This window comes from Neofelis nebulosa, chromosome 3, assembly GCF_028018385.1.
Source record: "Neofelis nebulosa isolate mNeoNeb1 chromosome 3, mNeoNeb1.pri, whole genome shotgun sequence".
In the NCBI taxonomy this organism is placed as follows: Eukaryota; Metazoa; Chordata; class Mammalia; order Carnivora; family Felidae; genus Neofelis; species Neofelis nebulosa.
This window is the reverse complement of record NC_080784.1, coordinates 115,779,193-115,806,738: the sequence shown is the minus strand read 5'-3', so window position 1 is coordinate 115,806,738 and position 27,546 is coordinate 115,779,193. Positions and strand designations below refer to the sequence as shown.

Sequence of the window (27,546 nt, the reverse complement as noted above, 5' to 3'; positions counted from 1 at the left end):
GCTCACATTGAAGAACATTGTAAAAATCTGTTGTGTTCATCGTAGGGGTGCCCTAAAAGACAGTGTCCTGTGTAAGAAATTTCACATAAGCAATTTCTTACCAATCAACTTCGATTCTCTCGAGAAAGTACTGTGGTATGTTTTCACTTTATGGATGATGTAAACATGTTACTGACTTATTTCTCTTTTTTTGGTGGACGCTGAGAAGCTCAGAGCCATACAATTTTAAACCTTATATCTCTTTATCGCAACTTTCTTTGTGATCTTGAACTTGGTTTAGACATGGTTTTCTTGGTTATTTTTAAACTTATATATTTTACTTTCTTTATAAGCATTCTTTTCACTTGCCTCAAATTCTATGTGAAATGAAATGGGAGGATGAACTCACAAGTAAAAAACACATGGCCTTATTTGCTTTCCTTGAATCATCACCCTTAGGGTGATATAGAATATCTGGTGGAGAGGAGGTGGTAATTAGAGGCAAGGAGGCCAGTTAGAAGGCTTTTCTAAAAGTTTAAGCAAGGAAGGGGGGGCACCTGAACCAAGGCAATGGTAACGGGGATGAAAAAAAAAGGGGGAATTGGATCTGAGAGACATCTAGGAGGTAGAATTGAAGGGATTGGTAATGCATTAGATGCTGTATGTATGAAGGAAGGGGTGGGTGATGACAGGTAGGAAATGTCCAGAATGATTCTCAAGTTTCTATCATGTTTCTTAGATGGCAGGTGGTGGTGGCTTGTTCACTATAATATGGAAGGCTGGAAGAGAACCAGATACGTAGGTGAAGGCGATGAGCTACCTGTGAGACATCCAGGGGTACGTGCCCATAAAAATTGGTCTGGAACATGGACGGAAATCTGCGATGGAGACAAAAACTTGGTTTTCATGAGAGCGAACAAGCTTTCCTGGAGAGTGTGTCAGAGAAGTGCAAAAGAAGCACGCAGGTCAGAGTTATGAGGGTCATCATTTACAATCAGGGAGAGGAGAAAAAGCTGGCAAAGGAAAATGAGAAAGAAAAACAGAAGCAAATGATGAGTAGAGGGACATGGGGACTAAAGCAAAGGGTGTTTAAGAGGGTCCCCATGGTCAACTGCATCCAATGGTGCTGGTGGGGGCAAGAAAGATGAGGACTGAAAAGTGTGCTCTTTTAGTTGGGACTGGCAAACCACTGGTGACCTTGGTGGAGGTGTTCAGTGATTCGTTATTCAATACATTTAAGTGATTACTGTGCACTACATTTTAATCACACAATAGTGATTTACTTGATGTGGTCGAGCTAAGGGTCATTTGGCTATCAGGAAGCTTAATTCACTAAAATGAAGAATCCTGGAAGAAAAGTGAGTTTAGAACGGAAGCTCAATCTGGAGGCATAACCTAATAAAAAGAAAACGCTAGGTTTTTTTTGTGTGTTTTTTTAAATAGCAAATCACCATAGTTAGTTATGGGCACTAAGTTGAATGGTGACATTGTAATATTGTAGAACAGGACACAGTTCTTTATGCATTGTGTTTAAATCAGAGAAAACAAGCCAACGTGTTCATGAACATCAATAAAGCTTTATAACAATACAATTCATTACCATTGTTTGGATTAATATTGGAATAATTACACACTTTTTACATTATGAAAATAAGTCATAAATAGTGTAAAAATAATTCTGAAGATCAACTTCTCACAAACTAGGAACCCTGAAAACAAGTTAAAAAAGCAAATAAAAACAAATTAGAAACTGAAACAATGCAATTATCTCCAAACTGCAAATCAAAAATCATACGTCTTTTGATTCAGCAATGTCAGCTGGAGAAATTATAATGAAATTGAAATAAGAAACCAAACAGGAAGAATTCAATCTTTCAATTATTTACACTACTGAGAAAAACAGGTTTGTGCCATATTTACAGTGATAAGACACCACACATTCTTAGAATAATCAATTACATGAGACTGGCCCACAAAACATTAAGAAAAATATGCAGTGTAATGCTTGCCAAAATATTTTTTTTTGCATTTTCCTCTTATTTTGTATTTATGTGATTTTTTGGCAATATAAAAATAGCTGCACATAGAGATGAACTTTCAAATGTAAAAAATACAAATAAAAATATAATATTTTCTAAAGGAAAATCAGATACATACATCTTTTAAAACGTTATTAAGTTGGATGAAACATTTACAACAGTATAAAGAATATTCACATAAATGTCAACAATAGGTTAAGACATTCTTTTGTGAATCCAATTTATTAATATTTCTGAGATATGTGAGAATATCTACTGCATTTTGAGAAATGTTGTTACTTTACCTATAAATCAAATGTAACAGGTCAGGTTGAAAAGTCTTCCTATTCCCAAAAAGACAGTTCTGTCAATAAAGCAGCATAGGGAATCTTATGCATTAAATACATTAAAAAAATCAGAAATGCCATTAAAATATTTTAGTATTGGATTAGCAAAAACAAAATCTACCAAAAATTTAAGTTGGAAGTTTATCTCTGCTATGGCATATAGTAAATCTAGCCAATATGAAGATATGTCAATAAAATGGGAAAAAAAGGGATGTAAGGTTGTTACATTTTAAAATAATACAATGGAATCATGATCGGTCAAGTATATTAATTCCACTAGAAATGAATGATTTTAATCACCAGAATCACATGTGATTGTTCTTAATTATTTTTGAGGACATAAAGTGAGGTTGCTATGGACTTGACTTTTTAGAGATAGCAGAGGTTTTTTTGTTTGTTTTGGTAGAAATTATAAAAGTTCATTTTTGGTAATGTTAATTATTAATATAACTTGGTTATCAAGACATAGAGAAAAACAAGGTTTCAAATATCAGTATTTGCATGTTCCTATGATCGCTTACTACAATATCAAAACACCACCCACCATTCAAGCATAACTTATTTCTGGGTAAGAGAATATATATTGGCAAAAAAAAAAAAAAAAAAAAAAGGGATGAAAGGCAATATTAACTTTTTATGGTACAAGAGTAAAATTAAAAAACTTTGGAAAATTAAGCACGTTTTTTAAGTGATAAAAACGTAAGAGACCAGAAAATTTTCCCATAGATCTTGACATGCTGATTTGACTATTTTCCAAACTAGCAGATATATGTATGTATTGTAGGCAGAGGACATGTAGAAGGAACTGCCGGATGCATAAGTGCTTACCGTCCCATCAGAACATCATGCACAGAAAGTAAATTCAAGAACAGACTTTTTTCTTTTTTGGTAGAAATCCAAGATATTCTTATGTTTTCTATAAAATCAAATAAGAAAGAAAAATCCTCCAAGACAGCTTCTCATAATGGAAATGAAAGCTAGAAGAAAATTCAGGCATATCTGTGTGTCAGGTACTCTATGAATGTGTTAGACTTATCTAACATTGGTTTTGTCAGACTTACTCAAATTAAATAAGCTAAAAGACGAGGATGAAAGTTGATAAAGGCACATGGTATATGAAATGAACATGAAATAAGATCCATGATCCGAGTAGGCACACATCATCTATAGGTACACTGTTTTGTTTTGTTTTACATTAAGAAAGACTGGTCATTGAACCGTATTACAGCAAATTCATGAACTTCAAAAATAAAATCACACACTAACAGTTTAGGAATGCTATCAAACAGAGAAACACAATTATCCATAGTAGGGTTGCATTGTCCATAAAGAAAAGAAAATATATTAGCACCAACAGGGATGGAAAACAATTTTGAAGTTAAAACACATACCAATTTGGCATTCTTAAAAGATGCTTATCAGAAATAGAAATAGATTTTGACTTATTGCCAATGTCTTTCATGCATTTTTTCTCAATCCTCTATCCAATAATACACACTAAAGGTTGGAAATCTTGAAGAAAAAAATATATCTGCCAACACATACACCAGCGGCATAATTTATTAGTTCATTCAGCAATTATTTGAGGATTCTCTGTACTGATGACAAAATGGATGGCTGAAAATATTTTTGTAACCAAAAGTTGAAGATTATCTATCCATGGTGGTTAACACCTAACAATTTCACCGAACAAAGAGGAGTACTATCATCTCTTTGTTTTTCCCAAGGAAATAAATGCAACGGAAGTTTACGACTTCCTTTACTCATAGAATAAAAATCAATATTGTCAAATCAGTTGTAGAGCAAACCCCCCAATATACACATAAGACAGAACAGTATTCTAAAAGGGCTACATTTGAAAAAAAAATTTATATAAAATGTTTCTCTTTGATATTGAGGTATTTTGTTTTGAAGCTGTGCAAGTTTTCAATAGTGATTCATCTCAATACCTCTTTCTACTATAGGAGTAGAAAGAAAGAGAGAAAGAAATATAGCCACCAGATTTTTCTCAAGACACTATTATTTGTTTTCCTGAAGAGACAGTAGTCCTACCTGCTTTAGTTCATATTTCCAAACCATTTAAGACAAATTGTTGCAGACACTGAACAATACTTTTTCCTAACCATGTCAAACAGATGGTTAGGAAATAAATGTACTCTATTGTTTTAAAAATGCCAAATTGGCTTCAAGTGTGGAATGTTACTAGAAATGTTACCAATTAGGTTGATCTAAGAGTTTGAACATCTTTCCAATCTTGAAAACTTATTAGAAATAAAAAGGAGGCATTTTGTATAACTGAACATTTGGCTATATAATATTAAAGAGATCACAAGCATCTTAGGATCTTTGTCTTATTTATAGTCATGTCTCAACTGTTGTCACCATAAACCCGATGATGAGTTCATTTCCCCTCTGGTGGTGAACACTTATGAATGGAACTAGAAATTTTCCCACAAAATGGCATTAAGTCAGGAGAGAGAGTATATTGTCCTATGGACTACTCCTCATTGATGATGTTTCTCCTAATGTAACCCTTCCACTCAGAATAAGCCATTTCAAAACATGTTACCAACTCTTTACTGTGCAAAGAAATGCTCAGTCTAATACAATTAATCGTTTTGAGGAAGTAATTGAAAAAAACACTCTATGGCAACTATATTTCACAGCTTTCTGACATACAGATTTGGTCTGTGCATAAGACAAAAATGTAAAAAAAAAAGATAAAGAAATCTAAATATGGACAAAACTTAGATCTAAATAGAATTACAAGAAATAGAAATGAGTTAATACTATCAAATGTGACCAAATCTTGACTTAACTGATGATCACCATGTAAGTTAGAGTCATCATATGAAAAAAAAGTCAAAAAGTACTAAAAAACCCTGCTTAACTTTAATGCTTTACAATGAACTGAAAGTGGAGCTTCTTTTATATTCTCTTCAGTTATTCAAAACAAGAGAGAAGTTAGTAAAAAGTCATCTTGACTATTGCTACCAAGTTATTTTAGGTTTAGAAGACTTTGTTTTAAAAAATTGTTCAAAACAAATGTGACAAAAATGGAAAGAAATCTTTTCTTAATATTGCTGGAACTAGAAAGGAAAAGTATAAAAAAGAATGAAAAATATCTGTTTCTAGAACTTTGTAGAAAATGTTTGAAATAAGTTGGATATCATTAGGAAGGACAGCATCAGCTTCAGTAGAGCTTGTAGGGTGAGCTCCCTACAATTTCAGAAGAGGTTATTTCAGCCAAGCCGTTCTCGGGAGTGGTACCCTTCCCTGTGGTGGGATGTACACATCCTTTGTCCGCAGGAACGGGGGCTGCCATTCCAAGAACCTCCTACCCTAAAGAAGTGCCATATGCCTCTGTCAGTTTCCAAAAGCACCCATATTAACACTTGTTGGAATTCAGTTTATTTTTTTAAAAGTCTGTTGTTCCGGGTGTCTGCATTTGTAAACCTCTTTCCTACTTGGTCACAGGAGAGACAGCGCAGGATGCTGAAGCGGTCCTCTTCCCTTGTCTTCACTGCCAAGGTCAGCCCAAGGAAAAATAAGTGGAGGCAACCAGCTCAATCCCTTGATGTTTCAACCAAGGTGGCCACGTGAGCCCACAATACTGGAAGCTGTAGGTAGATCTGCAGTTGGGACTGCAGCTCCCTCAAAATACAAGACCATTTGTGTGTGTGCTCTCCGCCACCTTATCTCTTTTTGGCAATAAGCCATGGTGTAACCCCCTTGAGATGACAAAAGAAATAAAGGCTCAGATGTGGTCAAAAGACTCATTAAGCGGCATGCTAGCATCTGAACGTCAAGCAGGTTTGGCACACTCATGCTTTCTTTAGTCAGTTTCAATGGGTGGTGTGGGCACCAATCAATGCTAACAGTGAGGTGAGTAGGGATGTGACGATAAACTCTAAAATCAGTTAGTATAGTACCTATTTGTAGTTTCGAGTCCGTATTTGGTCACGATTTCATGTAAACTATTTCATGGCACTTTTTGTCCATGCAATTAACAAGCCCAAAGTAAGAAAATAGCAAGAACAATCATTCTGTATCACTGATGTGTCCATTTAAATACATATCTTCACATAAGGTAAAGAGATACTGATCTATATTTTTTGCAGGCTTCTCACTGGTTTCACATATTGCCCAATTTCAGATGGAAGTGGAGAAAAGATGGACATGTGTACTATTGCAAACAGGAAGAAGCAGCTATATGTAAACATATCTCAGACTTGTAAAATCTGCAATTCGATTTTCAACTATAAATATAAAAAGTGGACCATTATATATACAACTTCATGCTCGGAAGGTTAGATTCATCACTGCAGAAAAACAAACAACAGAAGAGACATACATAGAATTAGTGGTCTAGAATAACAATTCCAAATTAACATTTATTTTAAGAAAATTGGTAGAACCCTGAATATAGTTTTTTGTTTTTAAATCAATGAGCCAAATGATGTGTGTCCCAAACATTACTTTTCTAAAACCCTAGGGTGTCATTAAAATTTCCATCCTAGGTTCAATACACATTTTTCTTTTGCCACTAAGAAGTTTGTGGTTTGTCTCCGTAACAATTCTGGGAAAGCAGAAATTTAGTATGTTATCACATATGTGCCGTAATTAAAATACATGTTCTATGCTTATATAATCTTCTCCATGTATTAGAACCCACTGTGAATGAGGCTGAGGATTCTGCCTTCAGGGACACTGTTTACTTCACCCACACCTGACTATAATACCTTACGGTTCTTGTTTCCCTTTTCTTTTTTTTTTTTTTTTTTTTTTTTTGGGACAGAGAGAGAGACAGAGCATGAATGGGGGAGGGGCAGAGAGAGAGGGAGACACAGAGTCGGAAACAGGCTCCAGGCTCCGAGCCATCAGCCCAGAGCCTGACGCAGGGCTCGAACTCACGGACCGCGAGATCGTGACCTGGCTGAAGTCGGACGCTTAACCGACTGCGCCACCCAGGCGCCCCATTGTTTCCCTTTTCTTTGCTAGCCCTGCCCTGCTGTGGATGGTGCACAAGGTAAAACCTGCCTGCTATTAGGTCATGAAGCTGTAGTGGAGGGGTTCCTGGGTGGCTCAGTTTATTAAGCCTCCGGCTCTTGGTTTCAGCTCAGGTCATGATCTCACGGCTCATGGGTTCAAGCCCCGCGTTGGGCTCTGTGCCGACAGTGTGGAGCCTGCTTGGGATTCACTGTCTCCTTCGCTCTCTGCCCCTCCCCCACTCACACTCGCTCTCCCTCTCTCTATAATAAATAAACTTAAAAAAAAAAAAAAAGCTGTATTGGAGGTTCCACTGTGAACTAAGGTACCAAAAATCTCTGGCTGCTCATTTTGAACAGCCATAATTATTAAGGTTTTCCTGGAGCTAAAGTCAAATCTGAGGGAACAGAGGGACAATGGTCTTTGAGGTATACATTTATAGAGCAGATCTTGGGGAACTTGACTTTTAGTCAAAAAACAAAGGAAAAAAATAATGAGAAAAGTAGAACGCCCAGTTCATTAATTACAAACATTTGTTTTTCTCTCTCCAAGAAAAACAGATGCTATAGTAGTTGTGCTTAAGAGGCCGGGTAGTTTATGACCTCCAGAGATGGCGTTCGCTCAATGTTTCTGCATGTCATGTCAATGCTAGAGAATGTGCCTGTGGAAGTACTCCTTTCCCCAAACTCTCACTTAGCTCAAAATTCAAATAGATGGATTTTTTGACTACCGATGTTTTGTAAAAAATCTACGGAATTTTAAAGATTCTCCCCCCCCCCCCCCCCCCGCCAATTTTAAGACTTAGCTGAAAAAATTGTGTCACCTTGCTTTAGGATGGTTTTGCTGAAAACCTGTCTGCCTGTTTAAGTGAAAACTAAACCCATTTAGTGAAACATTAAAAAATATGAAGCCTGTATGTATTTTTCCTAATACATAATTTTTAATCTCTGAATGAGAATGGATAACTTTAATAGCCTGAAAGTACTTTCTAAACCATAAATTCACCATCAAAACACTAGAGGAGAAAGCAGGAAATGACCTCTCTGACCTCAGCCGTAGCAATTTCTTACTTGACACATCCCCAAAGGCAAGGGAATTAAAAGTAAAAATGAATTACTGGGACCTTATGAAGATAAAAAGCTTCTGCACAGCAAAGGAAACAACCAACAAAACTAAAAGGCAGCCAACAGAATGGGAAAAGATATTTGCAAATGACATATCGGACAAAGGGCTAGTATCCAAAATCTATAAAGAGCTCACCAAACTCCACACCTGAAAAACAAATAACCCAGTGAAGAAATGGGCAGAAAACATGAATAGACACTTCTCTAAAGAAGACATCCAGATGGCCAACAGGCACATGAAAAGATGTTCAACGTCGCTCCTTATCAGGGAAATACAAATCAAAACCACACTCAGATATCATCACCTCACGCCAGTCAGAGTGGCCAAAATGAAGAAATCAGGAGACTATAGATGCTGGAGAGGATGTGGAGAAACAGGAACCCTCTTGCACTGTTGGTGGGAATGCAAACTGGTGCAGCCGCTCTGGAAAGCAGTGTGGAGGTTCCTCAGAAAATTAAAAATAGACCTACCCTATGACCCAGCAATAGCACTGCTAGGAATTTATCCAAGGGATACAGGAGTACTGATGCATAGGGGCACTTGTACCCCAATGTTTATAGCAGCGCTCTCAACAATAGCCAAATTATGGAAAGAGCCTAAATGTCCATCAACTGATGAATGGATAAAGAAATTGTGGTTTATATACACAATGGAATACTACGTGGCAATGAGAAAGAATGAAATATGGCCTTTTGTAGCAACGTGGATGGAACTGGAGAGTTTGATGCTAAGTGAAATAAGCCATACAGAGAAAGACAGATACCATATGGTTTCACTCTTATGTGGATCCTGAGAAACTTAACAGAAACCCATGGGGGAGGGGAAGGAAAAAAAAAAAAAAAAGAGGTTAGAGTGGGAGAGAGCCAAAGCATAAGAGACTGTTAAAAACTGAGAACAAACTGAGGGTTGATGGGGGTGGAAGGGAGGGGAGGGTGGGTGATGGGTATTGAGGAGGGCACCTTTTGGGATGAGCACTGGGTGTTGTATGGAAACCAATTTGACAATAAACTTCATATATTGAAAAAAAAACCCATAAATTCTGCCATTTATTCACTGTATGAATTACACTGTGAACTGGTATATTATTATTCTTTAAAATTTAGAAAACGGAACAATATCTAGAAAGAAAAGTAATTGAAACAAAGATCAAATAGTTTTGCATGAGAACTTAGTATTGGGAGTAGCATGACCAAGGAGACTTGCTCATTAATCACAATACTTTACACCTGCTCCCACGCTATGACTTTTCAAACATTTACCACCGTGCTTTAGAGGCTAATAAACATAACAGTGTTTAAAAGGGTGGTCCACATAAAACAGGACTAAAACGAATCTACTAGACTTCTTTAAAAAAATATCACTTAAAAATATGATTTGACTAAATCAAATTTGGGATCACATAAGAGATTTTAGAACTTTATTTTTCTAATTGTTTCTTTCCTTCTTCCTCTTCTTCTCAATCTCCTCCTCCTCCTTCTCCTCCTCCTTCTTCCTTCTTTTTTGGAGTGAGGAGATACTGAACAAGTTTGATCACAGTGATTTACATTTGTGTGTGTTGGGAAGTGAGGTAAACAGTACTGAAGTTTTCTTACTGAGTTCCTTATATAAGAAGACGCTAGATTTAACAAGTCCTAAATCCTATGTGGAATATAGCGCCTATTCTGTGAAAAAAGAGTCCTTAACGGGGAAATTTCTGATTTTCCGATGCTACTCATATTACTACTAGGTTTGGCCATTTCATGGACCAAAAAATGATGAGCCCTTTGCTCTGTGCCATTATTACCACGCATTCACAAAATGGAGGTGATTTACAAGTGGCCAATAAAATACGTAAACGCAAGTTCTGAGTGGTGTCAGAGGCTGGATAAAGTAAGCCTTTCAACATTTCACTCTATGTAAAGTGTGCCTATTACTGTATTAAAAAATCATTACAGTATTAGATGACAGGTCAACGGTTAAAGAGTAAATGGTAATTCCAGCTCAGGATGGTATTAAAAATTCTGAGAACAGGGGTTCTCATGATGAGGGATACTTTTCTCAGGTGAAGAAGAATATGATGATAGGCCCATCTTCCTGAGAAGCCCTTGACCTCAGCTGTGATGGAGCTAATTATCTGACTGGCTGAAAGTGAGTATGGAGAGCTGCTAAATAAATGACGCTCCCGAGAGAAAGTTTCTTTCCCCAGCCTGGGGGGCGGGAAGCAGCTAAGCGGGAGAGTGAGTTACACAGTCTCTCCTCACCCATCCTGCTGATGAGATGAGACACAAGGAGGAGAGTCAAGTTTCCCTTCATCTTCTGCAATCCTAGAGTTCTGTATAGTTTTGCCAATGAGGCATGCCTGTCAAAAATCACTCAAGAAGCCACAAGGTGTTAGAGAGAAAACTTCGACATGATCAAAGCAGCATGATCCTTCCCCCTAGCTCATTTTTCCATCAGTGGAATTCCTTTATCTTTCAGTAGCATATATGCACGGTTCTTTATAATTAGATTCACACTGTTATTGTGTAAAGGTTTGGTAGTCTCTGGCACGGTGCATACAGAACTCTTCCCTGCTTAAAGTTCTGCCATTGCTTTCCACCGTCCACTTCTTGTTCTGCTGGATACTAGCTCTTGCCCTTGGAAGTTCAGAAACCTCTCTGAACTTCAGTTTCTTCATTAGCATCATTGAGGATAATAATACCCTACAATGTTATTGTGAGGATTAAGTAAAATTCTATCTCCTATATGAAAGGGCTCATCATATAGCCTTTGTACATAGAAGGTCGTCTATGAAGTTCCCTTCCAGACAGGATAGATACACAGTGACCATGGCTAGCCACATGAAGAGTCTAGAATAAACTGATTATCATGAAAAACACCAACTTAAGTATAACCAGATTCTCCTAAATAAATCATCAATGAAGAAAAAAAACCCATGTTTACACTTTCTGCTTTCTCAGCTTTGTGATTAATATTGGCAGGGTTCTACCATTGCATTTGCATGTTTGCCTAAGTAGTTGAGCACACATAGGAAAAGAACCACAATTAAGGATAGTTATAAACAGTAGGAGGACAAGGGGTTTATTAATAAAACCATTGTCAAGATGCACTGCCCCTTTCCATTGCACAGAAAGGATTTGATAGGGAAGGTTTCCAAGTTACAATGTTTGTTAAGAACTGTTTTCACTTATCAGTTTAGGAAGAAATCAGAAGTAGACATACTAATCAAGCAAGAACCTGGATATGGAATCTTTTGCTTTTTAATGCCCAAACAACTTCCAGAAATGTCAAATTTGAAAGGTCCATTTTCAATGGAAAAAAACAGGCCAGGTGAAGAGAAAGGGAGAGTGCTTCTTTCAGAAATAATTCTGTAGTGCCTACCTTTTGCCAACAGCCAGGCATAGGTAATCCATCTGGCCCCTGTTTTAAAGAGAAGAGCAAGAATTCCTCAGACTCCACAAAAGTGAACATACTTCATTATTCACATGCTCAGAAGCTTAAAAAAAATAGATTTCTACCCATTAGGTGGCTTTAGTTGTAGGCATCTTTTTGTAATTTTCAACTCCCCAAAAAATACCCAACGTTAGTTCAAGTGAAGAAAATGCAAATATTTTCTAGAGTGAGGACAGCTTTTGAAAATGCATATAGAAAAAAATTACATCTAATTTTGAAAAAAGGAAATTTACAAAATCATAGTGGTCTACTCAGTTCCACCTTTAGGTAATAAATTTGTACTATTCCTCTTCGTTTCATTAAAACACATTTTACAATTATCTTTATTAAATAAATAGAAATAACTCCTCCTCCTGGTCACTATGGTCTATGGTTGAATGCATGATAATGAATCCATGAATAATCAATGATGAACCATTTCTATCTGAAGTTTATAGCTCTTCACATGCCAGTGCCTTTTGCTTTTCTCTATTGAAAACAACACAGTAGAACATATTCAATTAACTCAGTTTAAAGGCAGCCCATCTAGATCTTCTAAGATGTCATCCATGGCATTTGTCAATTTTTAAATTAAAATCCCTTAAAATCTGGTTGTCAAATTCTGAATAAACAAGGGAGTCTAAATGTTGCACAATTTATTTTAAGGTATAAGCACTCTTCAGATACAAATGATATAAATAAGGCAGAAAGAGTTGATAATTTATGAGGCATGCTTGTATTTTCTCCTAACAAAATGATTATAAAGTATTATTTATTACCAACAACAAGGAAACAAAATAAAAGACTAGGCTTTTCATATTGATATTTTATAACTGTAATTATTTGCCAAATACATTTTTTCCTATAAATATAATCTCTTTAAAGACTTAAGAAATATAACTTTTTCTTTAAAGAATCATGCTTAGCACTGAAGAATAATATAAAAACATGCAGACCAAGTATAACAATCAATCAATAAGTATGACACAACCCTAAAAAGTTTTCTTTTATACCTCAGAATATACTTTCTTTTTAAATGTTAAAAAAAAACCACTTTGAAATAGCTTTATAAGATATCTGGGAAAAACTTGGTAATGCCAGATTGGTACAAGGAGAGGATCACCCAGTAGAATTTTAGATTTTAGTATAAGGAGGATTTTGAGTTCATGCCAATGGGGATAGGGGAGTTCTGTCTACTTTAGGGAAGTGAGTTTCAAAAGGAGAGACCATTAAATTGAAAAGGTTATGTGACAAAGAAGGTTGGGCTGCAGACTATTACCATCTTTAGAAGCTCAGAGAAGTTTGGCTTCCTTCCCTAGGGTCTCTGAACAGCATTCCCTTGAACCGGTTAACTGTTGACCACAGAAACTTAACTCTATAGGTCTGGCTTATTTACGGCCTGACAGAAATTTAGTGGAAGAGGCAAAATGCCTTTATTTCTTTCAGAGAAAAAGAAAAAAAAAAAAGCTAAATTTAGGGGTAGAACCCAAAGTTATGGCCTAGCAGTACCTTTACGTAGAAGATTTTTTAGGTAGTTTTATGTATTCATTAATCCTTTATTGACTAGATTAATATTCCCCAGAACGCAGACATGGCAATCGTGTCAGTTGTGAGAACAAGGTCAGGAAATTAATTCGCAGGCATTGACAGAAATGCGTGCTTGCTCTCTTCACTCTGCAGAATTGCTGAAGGAGCTCTTCATGCACATGCATGTAGTGTGTTTATCATGTAAAACTTGTTCCAGAAGTACCACTTTACACTGATACAGATGAATACGTCATAAACAAAGGAATCGCATGCAGGGTGGTAGGAAAGAGAAATACTGTACCAATTGGCAAGGGGCATCCAGCCCATCCAGGCCAGGCTGACCTGGCTCCCCTTTTTCCCCCTTAACGCCACGGAATCCCTGTTTGTAAAGATTAACTCATAACGTTACTAACACAAGAAATCACTTAAGCACAAATTCTGCTAAAGAAATAACTACAATAACGAAAGGCTGGGAGAGGAGCAATGCTGAAGGACAAAGTAACATCCACTGAAGTTGGGAAAAATAAGAGCTCGACATATCCCTATAATTAGGGATTGTCTGGGAATAGTGACTTTGTCTTTTGAGTGGTACGGAATAGCACTAGTTTCTCTTCGGGTCCCACATTCACTTTCCAATTGCACGTCAATATTTGAGTGTTAAGAAACCAAGCGCAGCTGGTGGTCAGAGACAAGGCGTGGAATATACCAGGATAGCCCGAGATAGATGTTTCTGGTATCTTAAAGTCCGTGTTAAGCAATCCCAGTCAGCACCCCTGCTGTTGCATGTCCCTCCAGTTTGCTCTTCTCCCAGTTTGTTCCTTTACACATGACATCTGGAGACAGTTGCATGAGTCAGACATACCAACGGGCAAGGTGCATCTAATCCAGGAGCACCCTGTTCTCCTTTCTCCCCTTTAGGCCCCTTTTTGCCTTTCTTTCCCTTTTCCCCCTGTGGATATAAGGGTTTAAATAAAAGACAAGTTTTATTTGGGGGGGTGGGAAATAATGGCAACTCAAAAGATGGTGTAGCCAGTAAAAGTCTGGAAGGGCATTTACCACTGTTTTCTGGTTTAGGTAAGGAATGATATTATAGAAGATAACTCATTCTTTCAGAGTGACAATGGATTCTGGGCAGTGATATGTAGGATTTTACTTAAGATAGTCAACAAGATGAAAGCAGAAGATTTAAAAGGCCAACACATCAAGAGCTGACTTAGACCCCAGCACCATAGTCCTAGTGAACTATGAGGTGTTATTGCCACGGATCTGGTGAGGATGACAGGTACCAACTGTATGGAAGCCAGCCAGTGGCAGGTCAAATTCAGAGGAATAACGAATACCCAATTTTCAATACCTTGTCAGCTTGCTTTTTTCTAATCCTATAACAGATGAAAGCTACACTGAGCCAGAGGAAAAGGAATGAATATAAACAACCTCTATCTTTTTGATCCAATTTTATGACATTATTTTTTGTAGCTTTCATTAAAAAATATTCAGTATATTAAAATAACCTTCTGTTTCTTTTAACTTTTTTTAAAAGGAAACTAAAAGCAAATACTTTATTAAGGTCAGGTAAACAAATTTTAAACGTGCTAATACTTCTCAGCCATGCCAATTGAAGATATGGACTTATTTATAAATCCAGCGATGTTCTTTAATTCATTCTTACAGATCTCGTGCCAGGTGTTCACAATGGTAAATGGGTTTCCAGCTTACAACGTAACAAAAGCCAAAAAAAAAAAAATTCTGTTCAAGATAAGGAAAAGCAGTTTGGACTCAGTTGAGCTAATACTAAAAAATGAGGTAGGAAGGATAATTACATAGTAGGAATGTAGCCCTGGAAATTAGTATTTAGGCATCAAGGTAGAGGTTGTGGAAATCTGCATGGATCATGGGAATGGAGGAATTAAGGAAAGGAGGCAAAAGGAGGAGAAGGAAGGAATGCACCTCAGCTGTTTCTTATTAACATAAATATCTCTGCATATTTATAGACAAGAAGTTGGTGCTGTACAGAATACAAAATACTGTGCAATGCATATTTAGATTAGTGTATTCATTCTGCACTCAGGAAGGCAGTTACAATAAAAGTGGATAATTTCAGAGGCAAAAACAACATGAATATTCAGAGACATATAAGATATATATGAGATATGCATTCAAATTAATGCATTCATTCTGACTGTGTGAGTGAAAGCTCTTCATTTATCTCCTGTGTGCCAAAAAGATTGCATCAGAAGGCTCAGAATCAAAAACACTTGGGTTTCTTGAATACTGGGGAAAAAAAGAAATTCCGTGTGGTTTGGTTAATCACGATCAAAGACAAAGACCTAAGAATCCAGGGTGAAATACGAGCAGGTGTGACAGGAAGTAGGATGGGAGGAGCATTTAGGACTAAATTGTTCACTCATGCAAGTTCAGTCAATATCTTTCCTCAGCAAATAACGTCAATGCCAGGACATAAAATTGATTTAAACTTGTTTGGGTAAGCTTTTCTTTCCCAGCGGGCGGTGGACTCTTCATCACATAGGTCAGACAGGTGTGTTGAGTATTAATAATTTAGAATTCAATTCATTATTTGGTAAGTCAACAGATCAATACTTGACAGAAAAGTGTTGTCATACGAATGTTGACTCTAACAGGCTATAGGAATCCTTTTTCAGTAATATTTTAGCAAACCTCAAGCTTTATGGAAAACAGACACTATTGTACAAAGAATAATGAATCAGCATTACTACTAATCAACATAATTTTGTAGCAGTTAGTGATTCCCTATGTGACACAAAACCATCTGTCCTTATGGGCATGAGCACATGAGGGCTCTTGCTAATTTTTATCTCCCATGTCAAAAAATGATACATAAAGTGTTCACATTTGGATCTAATTTTCCTGTATGTAAAACTTCTAATCATGGAATCTGAAATATGGAAATATTTTTGTATGAGTGATTAATATTATTCTGAGGATTAAATTTGTAGCTTTGTTTTCGTAAGTTATAATACTGATAATTTATTCTTTGTTTAAAAGATCATTAAAGTGAGTATCCCCACAATGGTGACATACTTTTGAGTGACTAAGATTTTAGACTCATACAACCCATTAGGTAAATATAAAATAAATGCCTATAATCTTTGAAGTACATACACCTTGGGCTAAAGGCTCACATGTACAATTTATCTCAAACCAAAACATGTATACTTTATCATTAGCATTTATAATTTAAAAGAAAAGAACTTTCTTAAGGTTTCAGTTTCCTTGTCTGTGAAACGGGGACTGTAACAGCACCAACATCAGGGGTGTGTTATGAGGATTAAAAGACTTAGCATGTCTAAAGCTTTTGGGAAAGCATATAATAAATGTTCAATAAATGTAGTGATATTGATAATGATGATGATGGTGCTTTTACATAACCACTGACATGAGCTCTCTTACCAGTGGGAAGCTAAGTAATGTCTAAGGCCTAAAGAACACACAGCAGGCTTAATACCCTTCTTTCTTTGACAATTCTAATTTGGCCTTGCTTTTCTTTCTTTCTTGTCTCTCTCTCCCTTTCCTCCATCCCTCTCTTTCTTTCTTTTCTTTCTTTCTTCCTTTCTAGAGACAGAGAGAGCTCGAGTGGGGGAGAGAGGCAGAGGGAAAGAGAGAGAGAATCTTAAGTAGGCTCCGCGCTCAGTGCGCAAACTGACACAGGGCTTGATCCTACAACCCTGGGATCTTGACCTGAGCTGAAATCAAGAGTCGGATGCTCAACCAACTGAGCCACCCAGGCGCCCCTGGCCTTGTTTTTCAACAGCAATAAATTTCACCGTTAAAGAGAACTTATAGGGTTTTGAAAACAGTGTTTTGTTAAGTACAGCAGGACATAAATTAATCTGAGAAATAGAATTGGTTTAAATTTGAACTGGGAAAGTACAATTTCAGCCACTGTAAGATTTTCACTATTCTATGAAGGTACTGAGTTTCTGTTTACTTCTCTTGCTGTACTCAATGTAAAAAATTACTGTTCAAGGCCCAAAATTATTGTTCAAAGGGGAGAGGAAAGGAAAAAATGTTTTTAAAAATCCATAATCCAAATTTTGCTTTCAGACATAAAACCAATTTGCCTGATATTGGCTGTTATATCCCCTGGAGCCAATGGTCCTGATATAGAACCTAAACACTAACGTCGTAAAATACACGAACATCTTCATTTAAAAATATCTCCAGCATCTGGAGGTGGTGAGTCCTACCCCCTGCATAATGGTGGACTCACTGGGGTTTATCAGTCACACTGCTTGCTCTCCGTTTTCCAATCAAACAATCAAGACACAGGACACATCTTTTGTCTCTCTACTGGGAATGTTGTCTATATAAATTAGATGCTGGTTTTACATGGTAGGTGAGCTCTGCCAGAAGACCCTTGCAGATTTGGGCTATTGAATTTTACTTTAATGTAATAAATGCCTTTTTATTTTATTTTCAAGAAACCCCAGACATTACATCTTTCAACAAATTGGTGCCAGGTGGTCAAAAGACTGTAGCCTGGCAATCTGGAGATTAAATTTTTTTGTTCTGTGCTAGATTGTGCCCTTATTTCTAGGGCCATAGCCTTCATTGCTCTGTGAATACCTGGTTTTTTAGATCAGGCATCAGTGAGTTTTTGGAGCACAGGATGGTGAAAAATTAGATGTATGAAAGAATCACACAGGTTGAACAGAAAAGCACATGGCATGAGAAAAATCAAACAGGCACGTGCTAGAATGGAGAGGTCACCTTTTCCCCCTTTTCTCCTACATCACCCTTCTCGCCTCGTGGACCAGGGAAGCCCTATAGGATAAAAAGCAAACCAAAAAGAACTATTAATGTAACTGTGGCAAAATCATATTTAAAAAAAAGGTAAGACTTCATGTTCTTGAACGCAAATATGAAGAGAAATGGCATGACCAATAATCTCAAAATTTAGATAGTTAAAGTAGCACTTTGAAGCAATAGCTGTCTAACATTTCAGTTATCTGTATAAAACACATTTCTTGCTTTTTCTCCTAAAATATGTATAGTGGAGAGAATATCAGGATCCTAGTGTGAATCCTGGCAAGTTCACTGATTTGTGTGGCCTTGGGCAAATCACTTACCTCAGCATTTTATGCTTGTACATAACAGGTGCTCAAGAAAAAGTAACTACTATTACTTAATGTAATAGTACTACATAATACAGGCTACTATTATATTCACATAATAAAGTGATCATTTCAAGAGGCATATACTTTTGACATTCTCTATTTTTATAGAATTATGTTACTATAAGGTGTATAGACACTTTATGCTAAAAGGAAAAAATATTGCATAGCAGCTTTGAGAATAAACATAGCACACCATTCCTTAAAGGTAGCATGTGAAAGATATTCCAATTTTCCGCAGAGTTTAAAATCAGTCATTCAACTGCCGATGTGCAGGGGGTGTCCCTAATTTGGGAAAGTATTTTGAAGTGCCATTATTAACTGTCAGTTATTAACTTTACACTAATTCTGTGTTTGGCTTTTCTGTTTATCTCATGCAGACACTAGTGGCGTATTTTATATTGCTGTCTACACGCACAGCAGTCTACGCTGTACGAATAACTATGTGCATAGAAAAAGGTATTCTTGCCGTTATTGGTGATGGAGACCATCAGCATCTATTGTCATAGGAAGATGTTCATTGTACAAATTACTTACATCAAGACCAGGCTCTCCATCTTTCCCCTGCCAAAGAACCATAGTAGCTACATTAGTGTTCCTAAGTTTCATGAATAGGTTAGTGTTTGTTTAAGGCTGCCTGGACATGCAACGCTAGTATTAGAACAACTACTTCAGAAATGTGAAAAAGAGTCTTTATTGTTAGTAATACCAATTTCTCTCACCAAATCAAGTGAAGGGACTGTTAATGCTGTAGTTAAGGGTCATGGTAATATTTTTTTTTATTATGTATTAGGTTATATAGCCAGATATTTCGCTGAAGTTTAATGCTTGGTATCCACTTTATCAATCCAGGAGTAAGCTGAAAACACAGATGCTGTTTAGTTGACTGAAAAACATACCAGCATTAATAGACTATGCAAATCAATACTGCTTCGGTTTGATAACTTAGTACTTGGTTTATAAATGAGTAAAGAATGTGAAACCTGCTTATTGTTGTTTTTTTTTTTTTTTTTTTTTTTAATTTTTTTTTTCAACATTTTTTTATTTATTTTTGGGACAGAGAGAGACAGAGCATGAACGGGGGAGGGGCAGAGAGACAGGGAGACACAGAATCGGAAACAGGCTCCAGGCTCCGAGCCGTCAGCCCGGAGCCCGACGCGGGGCTCGAACTCACGGACCGCGAGATCGTGACCTGGCTGAAGTCGGACGCTTAACCGACTGCGCCACCCAGGCGCCCCAAAACCTGCTTATTGTTAACTATCGTTTTAATTTGGCTAGATGGGCACCTTGTCTATAAATATTGAGGGCGTGAGGGTCACAACTTAAAAACTGTTGTTAAGTAAACTTTGTCAATCCATGATCCCCAAATATAAAAGGAGTCATAAGACGGTTGTGCAAGATTACCAGGGCAAAGACCTTATTGTGTCACACAACAGGGCCATCCAAAGTGCCTGAAAAGTTGCTTTAATTCTGTCAATTAGATTTTGTAATCTCTTTCAAAATCAGCATCTCTTTCAGCACTGAAGTAATCCTGATTTAAATTTATATCTTGGTTCATAAAAACTGTAAGGTTATAAGGCATGTGGAAGGTATATAGGGGTTAAAAACTTCAATGGAGTATATGTTTCTCTATTGTAGTCCTACCCTACCCTATCAAATCACTTATAATCAATCCCAAGATAGTGTTCTGAAGTAAACCTGAAGCCTCAGTTTGAAGACCATATAATTGGGAATTTTCAGAAGACAGAACACTGTTAACATTCTGTGTTCTAAAGATCTCTTATCACTGCAGTACTTTAAAAAGGTCAGAAACATCGAAGTCATTGTAAATATCAATTTGAGAAATAACTTTTATTAGCAAGAGTAGTTTTAGTCAATAACCTATGGGAACAGATAAAGTCTGAAGAAACTAAATGACACTTTCACACCCACTTTTGGCAGTGACCTTCCAAGGAAGTGTCAGTTATGGGCGCCTAGTGAGATGGCATAGGGAGCATGTTGAAATCTGACTTTCAGGTTAGAACCTTTGATCTAGTGGATAATCTCTGATCCTCTCCATCTCCAGAAGTGTGTGTGTGTGTGTGTGTGTGTGTGTGTGTGTGTGTGTGTCTGAGAATAGATGTGAATATGACCCATGAAGGACATGGTTACACTGGTGTCATGGAGAATTAGTGGGTGATTCTCTGCTCCTCTAACGTGGTTAGTCTGCCCCACGAGGGAAAGGTTAACCGTGCTGGTGTCAGGTCATCTATGCATGCTGGAGGTGGAAACAAGAGACAGAACTCACAGGCAGACCATAGGGTCCTCTGGGTCCAGGCTCTCCCATAGCTCCTTTTTCACCCTAAAATGAAAGCCGTAAAGTTCAAATCATACACAAATGCCATATTCACACACTTTCCCTAATGGCCTGTGTATAAAGCCTCCATTGGAGGTACCATTTTATCAACATTCCAATGACTTAGGCTCTTTAGGGGTTTCTGTCAGTGACAGAGTAAAAGAAACCCACATTTGCATATTTTACCAAATTACCTCTGAAAGAAGGGCAGTAGGTAAGAGTACTGCTATCCAGTTGTGCGAAGGATTTGCATATCTAGAGTGCTATACTTGGGTTTCTTTGGCATTAGTGTGAAACATTTATCTGTTACTATTTTAAGTTACTACATTTTTTAAATGTAAGAATAAAATGTTGTTGTTTTTTTTCTATCAAATTCTCTTCTTCAGCAGACCTCTTCCTTGACCACCCTGGCCCTTTGCAGAGCTGTATTTTATGTTATGGCCTCCAACACCAGGAGATAGGCATGATTATTCCCTGCTGTGCCCCTCACTAGAACATGCACACTGGGGTGCCAGGGCCCTACCGCATCCTCATGGCTTAGAATAGTGTCTGGCACATCAGTAAATCATATTTGAATTAATCAAGTCACATCAGTATGATCAGGTGTATGTTTTGCTTCCTTTCTGAAAAAGAGAGTTTAAACACTTCTTTGCCTTCTAATAAATAAATGTCTGAGAAGGTAGCTTTTTACTACCTTCATCACATGCTCTCCATGAGCCTATTTAAATAGAGCAGCTGCCCCAGCCATAACAATATACATGATAATGATAATCTTGAATACTTATAAAGAATACGGTGAGATTGGGGGTGGATCCATAAATACAAAATAATTATAATAAAGAGATAAAGAAATGTTCTGCATTTCAAGTAGTGTTTTCTTTTGCTGCCATCTGTAAAATTAAGGTGCTTGTCAGCAGTTAGCATGCGAACTTCAGGAGTAATGGTGATATTTATATGAGCGGCCAAGAAGAAAATGTTACCTTCTTTTATCACACCTTTGAAGAAGTTTAAAGGTTAGCAAATCTTTTCATGGCTAAAATGCAAAGTTCAGCTGGTAGCTGTGTGTGCAGATTCAAGTATTATGCCATGTGCCTCTGTAGTCCAGATTCCCATGTGAGCAAATTTCAAGTCACTATTAACATTCTTCTTTAACCTAAACTGAGGTGTTGGTGGGGCTAATTGGCCCTGTCACCTAGAGGCACATATGTATGTGTAGGGAGATTACCGAAAGTGAATATGATAAAAGCTTGTTGAACTTTTACTCATTATTACTTTATGTTTATTACTGAAAGAACAATTTCCAGTCAGTCAGTAAGGCTGCCAGGCTTTGAAATCAAACAGATTTAAATTTGAATTCCAGTTTGGCATTTACTGGCTGTGTGGTCTTAGGTAACCTTCTTAACCTTTCTATGCCCTAGTTGCATTGGCTGTTAAATAAGAAGAATAATACATATTCTGCAAGACTTGCTCTGAAGATTAAATGTGATTATCAAGTATCAAATTATATGTCATCAAATAATATGTCTCATACATAAGTGGTGGCTATCATTATTAATATACAACCAGAAGTCTTATTTTTAATGAAAAGGGTTTGGCTACCAATTCAAAATAAATTTCTTTCTGTTTGATCTGGCAGTGTTATTTTATGATTTTTTTAAATGGTGGTGATGGTGGTGGTGTATATGTGTGCGCGTGTGGGGGTAGGATGGGGCGTGTAGTGGGAGGTGGGGGTTTAAAAAGAGGGTTCGCATAACCTGGAGTAGGTCTACCTTGAAAAACCTCCACAGATTCTTTTGATATACCTATTCCCTTTTCCCCTCCTCTGAGTACCTTCAGCTTTATTGGCTTTCTTTTGTTTTTAAAATTAATATACCATGACTTGTTTGAATTAAGCTGTCACAACGACATCTGTTTGTGGAACTCCTCTTATAGAATTGCTCACCCCAAAGAATTACTTTAAGGTAATGACAATTCCATTTCACTTGCCAGTGACTGCTTCAGAAGAGGACATGGGTCCGGACCCTGGCCAATGAGGTGTTGGGGGAAGTCAGAGGGGAAGTGATGGGGAAGGTTTGCTCACTGCTAAGGAGAAGATGATGCCTCATTGGAGAGGACGTTTGTAGGGACGGTGACCTGTTTGCCTGTGATCGGAAGACAAAGCCAGCATGTGGAAAGGGAACAGAAGCAGAGCAGAGAGTCCCTCCTTTGAATATTTTGTTAGATAAAACAATATTTAGTTTCTTTATTGCATAAGCCATTTTGAGTTGGGATTCTGTCACTTAGAGCCAAAGGCATCCTAATGGTCTCAGCTAGAAAACTTTTAGGAGTGAAATATTAATTTGAATATGAGATATAAAATGAAATAGGGACTCGAACGTGTAACTTCTCCTGGATTAAATAATTCCCGAAACACTTTTAAACCTCTCAAATTTAACACCCTTCACAGAGTTCCTAAGCATTGACAAGGCCAGATGAAGAAATCAGCTCAAGGCAGGGACCATCAGGTGCTTGAAGGGCTCATGCTGTCACTCACGTTTTTGACAATTTCTGAATGACAACGTCCAATGTTAGTCTTCTTTTAGGCTGGTCTCATTTCATTCAGGCTCTTTAACTTGCATGCCCACACTGAGGAATTACCTGGAATGGATTCCTGATTCCTCCCTCTTTAAAACTGGAAACTTCGTCAAGAGAGTCCAGGTGACACCTCGGTCAATTAACTTTGAGAATAACACTCCAGTTTAGCACTTTGGGTGAGGGGCACTTGGAGAGTACTGATATGCGAGCCAGTTAAGATAGTTAACGTGCTGAGTAAATACAAGTGTAACACTTCACATTGCACGCCATTTGACTTAAACTATGTCTTCAAAAATTCTTAGCGATTTCATTTGCTCTCCCAGTTAATCCTGCCCCAGCGCCGATACCTGATATTCTTGTGACACCGAGGAGCTATCGGAAGTAGCAGCTGATTTACCATACGGTAAACCCTCTTGAGCCCCAAGGGCATTCTGCCAAAAGACTACTTGAGATTTGCTGCTCCATTTTTAGTACACGTGCTGGATTTCTTGATACAACGCTTCAATGCGTCAGCAGCATGAGCCTCTTAGCTTTTAAATATTTTTAATGAAGGTGATCTTCCTAAGTCGGTTTGAGTTTAGAAGTAAGACAATTGCAGATTCAGATAATTCATTCCTTTAGGACTCACCTCTTTCTAGAAGTATTCTTGGATGAAGCCAGACTTCCTCATCATTGAATGTACAGTCTGTACTGTTTGTATTCACTTTGGCCTCATGATCTGGTTATTTCTTGCTGATACTTTTTTTCTCTGCACTTAGATTATAAACTCTGCTAGGTCAGGGAAATAGCTATTTCCTTTACAGTTTTAAGATTATATATGTATATATATACATATATGTATGTATGTGTATATATATATATGTGTGTATGTATATATATATATAATATTAGTGAAAGGTTATAGGATGGTGAATCAATTATAATGGTATTATTCTAATACTAATTCTAATAATGGTAATACTAATACTAATACTAATAATGGTATTATTCTAATACTAATATATAGTATTAGTAAAAGGTTATAGGATGATGAATCAATTATAATGGTATTATTCTAATACTAATTCTAATAATGGTAATACTAATACTAATACTAATAATGGTATTATTCTAATACTAATATATAGTATTAGTAAAAGGTTATAGGATGATGAATCAATTATAATGGTATTATTCAATTCACTGGAGCAAATTGGCAAAATAGACTCCACAAATGGGAGAAGTGTTTGCATTTCACACTAGGAGTACACTGTGTTTTATACATCACAAAATGTAATAAATATTTACTGAATGAATGAATTCATTTTATAGAACATAGAATTATGGAATTGGGATGTTTGCCAAAGAAATCACTACGTGGCCCTCTGTTTTAAAGCAAATTACCTCAGACTGAAGAAACTCTATCTAGTTTTAAAAAACTGCAACTTGCACAATGAATCATTCCAACATTGTGAAGCCCTTGCATCTTTCTTTCCAGCTTATCCTGGATGGTGGGGAAATTGATGACACAAGTCCACTCAGACACACACACACACACACACACACACACAACACTTCTAAGTTTTCCAAAGTGAAGAAAAGAAAAAGTGGGAGAAAAATAGAGAAAGAGGGAGAAAAGTTCCAGACAGATGACCAGCTGCTGACGCTGCGATACATTTTTTTGTGTCAGATATTTATCTTCCACTCTGAATGTCTTTTTTTTTTTTTCTCCCAAGGATACGGAAACATGGCCTCGCAATAGGGAGGTTAGTGAAAGGTTTTTGTTCTATAATGCACTGAAATTATTTCCTTATGGTTAAAGATAGATGGCCTATTCTTTTGCTAAAATAAATAAATAAATAAAGGAGCATGTGTAACTGTGTGGAGAATACTTAGGTTTTGTAATTTCCTTTAAAAAAAAAGTTATAACTTACTCTGAGTGAATACAGTAGCTTTATATAAAAGATTATCAACCAGAATATGTAGTCCTGGAAATTTTAGCTCCATTGACTTCAACTTTCTGGATTCAAGCCAAATGCAAATATCTTCCTTATGGGTTAAGAAGGAATGGTCTGAGCTATTTATTTTAGCTATGTAAATGTATTCATTATTTTTTGTTAAGGCAGCCACATTCTATTTAATACTCTGTTGTTCTCTCCGTGTGAGAACTCTGATTAGGACTTAAGATGGGATATTTTCATTGAATGTGTTAGATGGCCCTTTATTTTTTCTGGGAAACGAACAGTTCAGTTCAGCTAAGCCAGAAAAGCCACAGTGTGTTTTCTTTAGGTCACAGCTTAATAACCCCAGGAGCAACTTACTCTTTCTCCTTTGGGACCTGCAGGGCCATGGGGTCCCATAGGGCCATCTGTACCCTAAAAAAAAAGACAAAAATAAGATACAGACATATCCAAAGGACCATAAGAAAAGCAGTTATATTTTATCCTGGACTTTTCCTGGGTGAATGATGCCTTAGAAAGTCAGTAAGACGACTCATCTCCTTTCAAAGTGCTTTACACTTGATTCTTTCCGGCCAGCAGTTTCCAAGAAACCCATGCAAAAAGGGTGAGTTATGTAACTGCATATTTTAATGAAGAGTACACACGAGAAACTGTAAGTCATATTTAATTATATACTTCCTCCCTGACTTCATGGAACATCTTCACTTTGCCCCCATAATCTTAAGGAGAGAAATGGAGGTGTTTTCCCTTCGTCCATTCTCCACCCACTGTCACTCTCACACTCCTCGGCCACGAAGCTTTGTTTTCAGCTGTTTAAGAGGCTGGAACAGTTACACAGGTGGAAAAAAATATTAAGTAAATGAGAACAGTGTTTAACTGTTCAAACCAAACTTTCTCCGGCTCTGTTGGGAGCAGCAGGGGGCTCAGAGGGAAGGAATTACTCTCCTAGCTTCTGCTACAGTCTTACAAGGCATAAACCCGGCAGCCGGCTGATTTAATGGCGTAATTGCCCTCTGGCCTCCTGGCTCAGGATTAGGATTTCTGTCTCAGACTGAATGAATACAGGAACACTAGGTCCAGTGAAAATAATGACTGCCTGAAGCAGGTTTTTAGAATTGAAAAGCTTGGAATTTCTTTTTGATTCTTAAAGATGTAGCAAGGACTTCAAGTGATTTACTCATTTTCAAGAAGACTGTCCTTATTTGCAAAGAATGTATTCTAATATTTGCAAATGTAGGAAGTATTCCAGCACAGTTTTTACTTATAATATCTATAATATATTTATTATATTATATATATTATAGTTATACTATTTTTATTATTCATTTTTCTGTTCTAACTATTCTTTTTTTCTATTACAGCTTTGCGATATGAAATAATTTAGGGCTTAAACTCATTCTAATATTGGTGAATTCTTATCATCTCATCTGATCTTCTTACTGCCTGAATTCAAAGTTCATCTTCAGAAGACTTCTAAATACTGATTATCTGTGGCTAAAATTCAAGAGATGGAACTGTTAAGAACCAAAGAAAAGAGACAAAATGACAGAAGACAGACAGGTCACTTCGATGAACAAAGATCTGAAAGTTAGTTCCAGGAAAGAAGTTACATTTTTAATATGGACAGAAACATAAAAGGAAGAGTGAGTTCAAATAAATTCACATTATTTTCATCCCTTCAGAGGAACTTGCTCATGGAATTATGGGAACTGTCCTTTAGTTATAGAAAACTTTGTCTAGGCTTCTAAGTTAATGAAGCCAATTAGACTGGCCATTCTCTCCACTTAGCAAATTATCCAGACTGGAACTGAGGCTTCTTCTGCTCTGTCCACCTTTCCGTTTTGTACCACTATCTTTGTACATCTTCTTCTTTCCCTCCAGTCCCGTGAAGCCCTCATCATTGGATGAAAGTACATGGGGCAAAACAGTCTGTCCTGAAGCACAAAAGCATAGCCACAAAACATGTTGGAGCAAGATGAGGTACTGACTCACCCGGGATCCTGGCTTCCCGTCTAAGCCAGATGCTCCCTGTGTGATTTGGTTGGTAGCAGGGTTGGTGGGTATAACACGAATGACAAGAACAGAGATTAGTATGAGGTACTAATGAACAAATGTAACGCTTCAAACAACATAATACGCAGTCACAGG

At 37.1% G+C, this 27,546-nt stretch overlaps 1 protein-coding gene across 1 annotated transcript in view; it reads right to left on the bottom strand.

The window, feature by feature from the left end:
• Positions 1–1,536: 1,536 nt before the first annotated feature.
• The window catches only part of COL25A1 (collagen type XXV alpha 1 chain), a 477,363-nt gene continuing 451,353 nt past the window's right edge, over positions 1,537–27,546 (bottom strand). The window contains exons 31-37 of the mRNA XM_058721691.1: positions 25,759–25,812; positions 20,837–20,890; positions 19,087–19,113; positions 18,146–18,199; positions 14,259–14,345; positions 11,819–11,857; positions 1,537–6,666 (exon numbers count right to left, since the gene is read on the bottom strand). Of these exons, the coding sequence (XP_058577674.1) occupies positions 6,664–6,666; positions 11,819–11,857; positions 14,259–14,345; positions 18,146–18,199; positions 19,087–19,113; positions 20,837–20,890; positions 25,759–25,812 (318 nt within the window). The 3' untranslated portion in view covers positions 1,537–6,663. The remainder of the gene's footprint in view (positions 6,667–11,818; positions 11,858–14,258; positions 14,346–18,145; positions 18,200–19,086; positions 19,114–20,836; positions 20,891–25,758; positions 25,813–27,546) is intronic.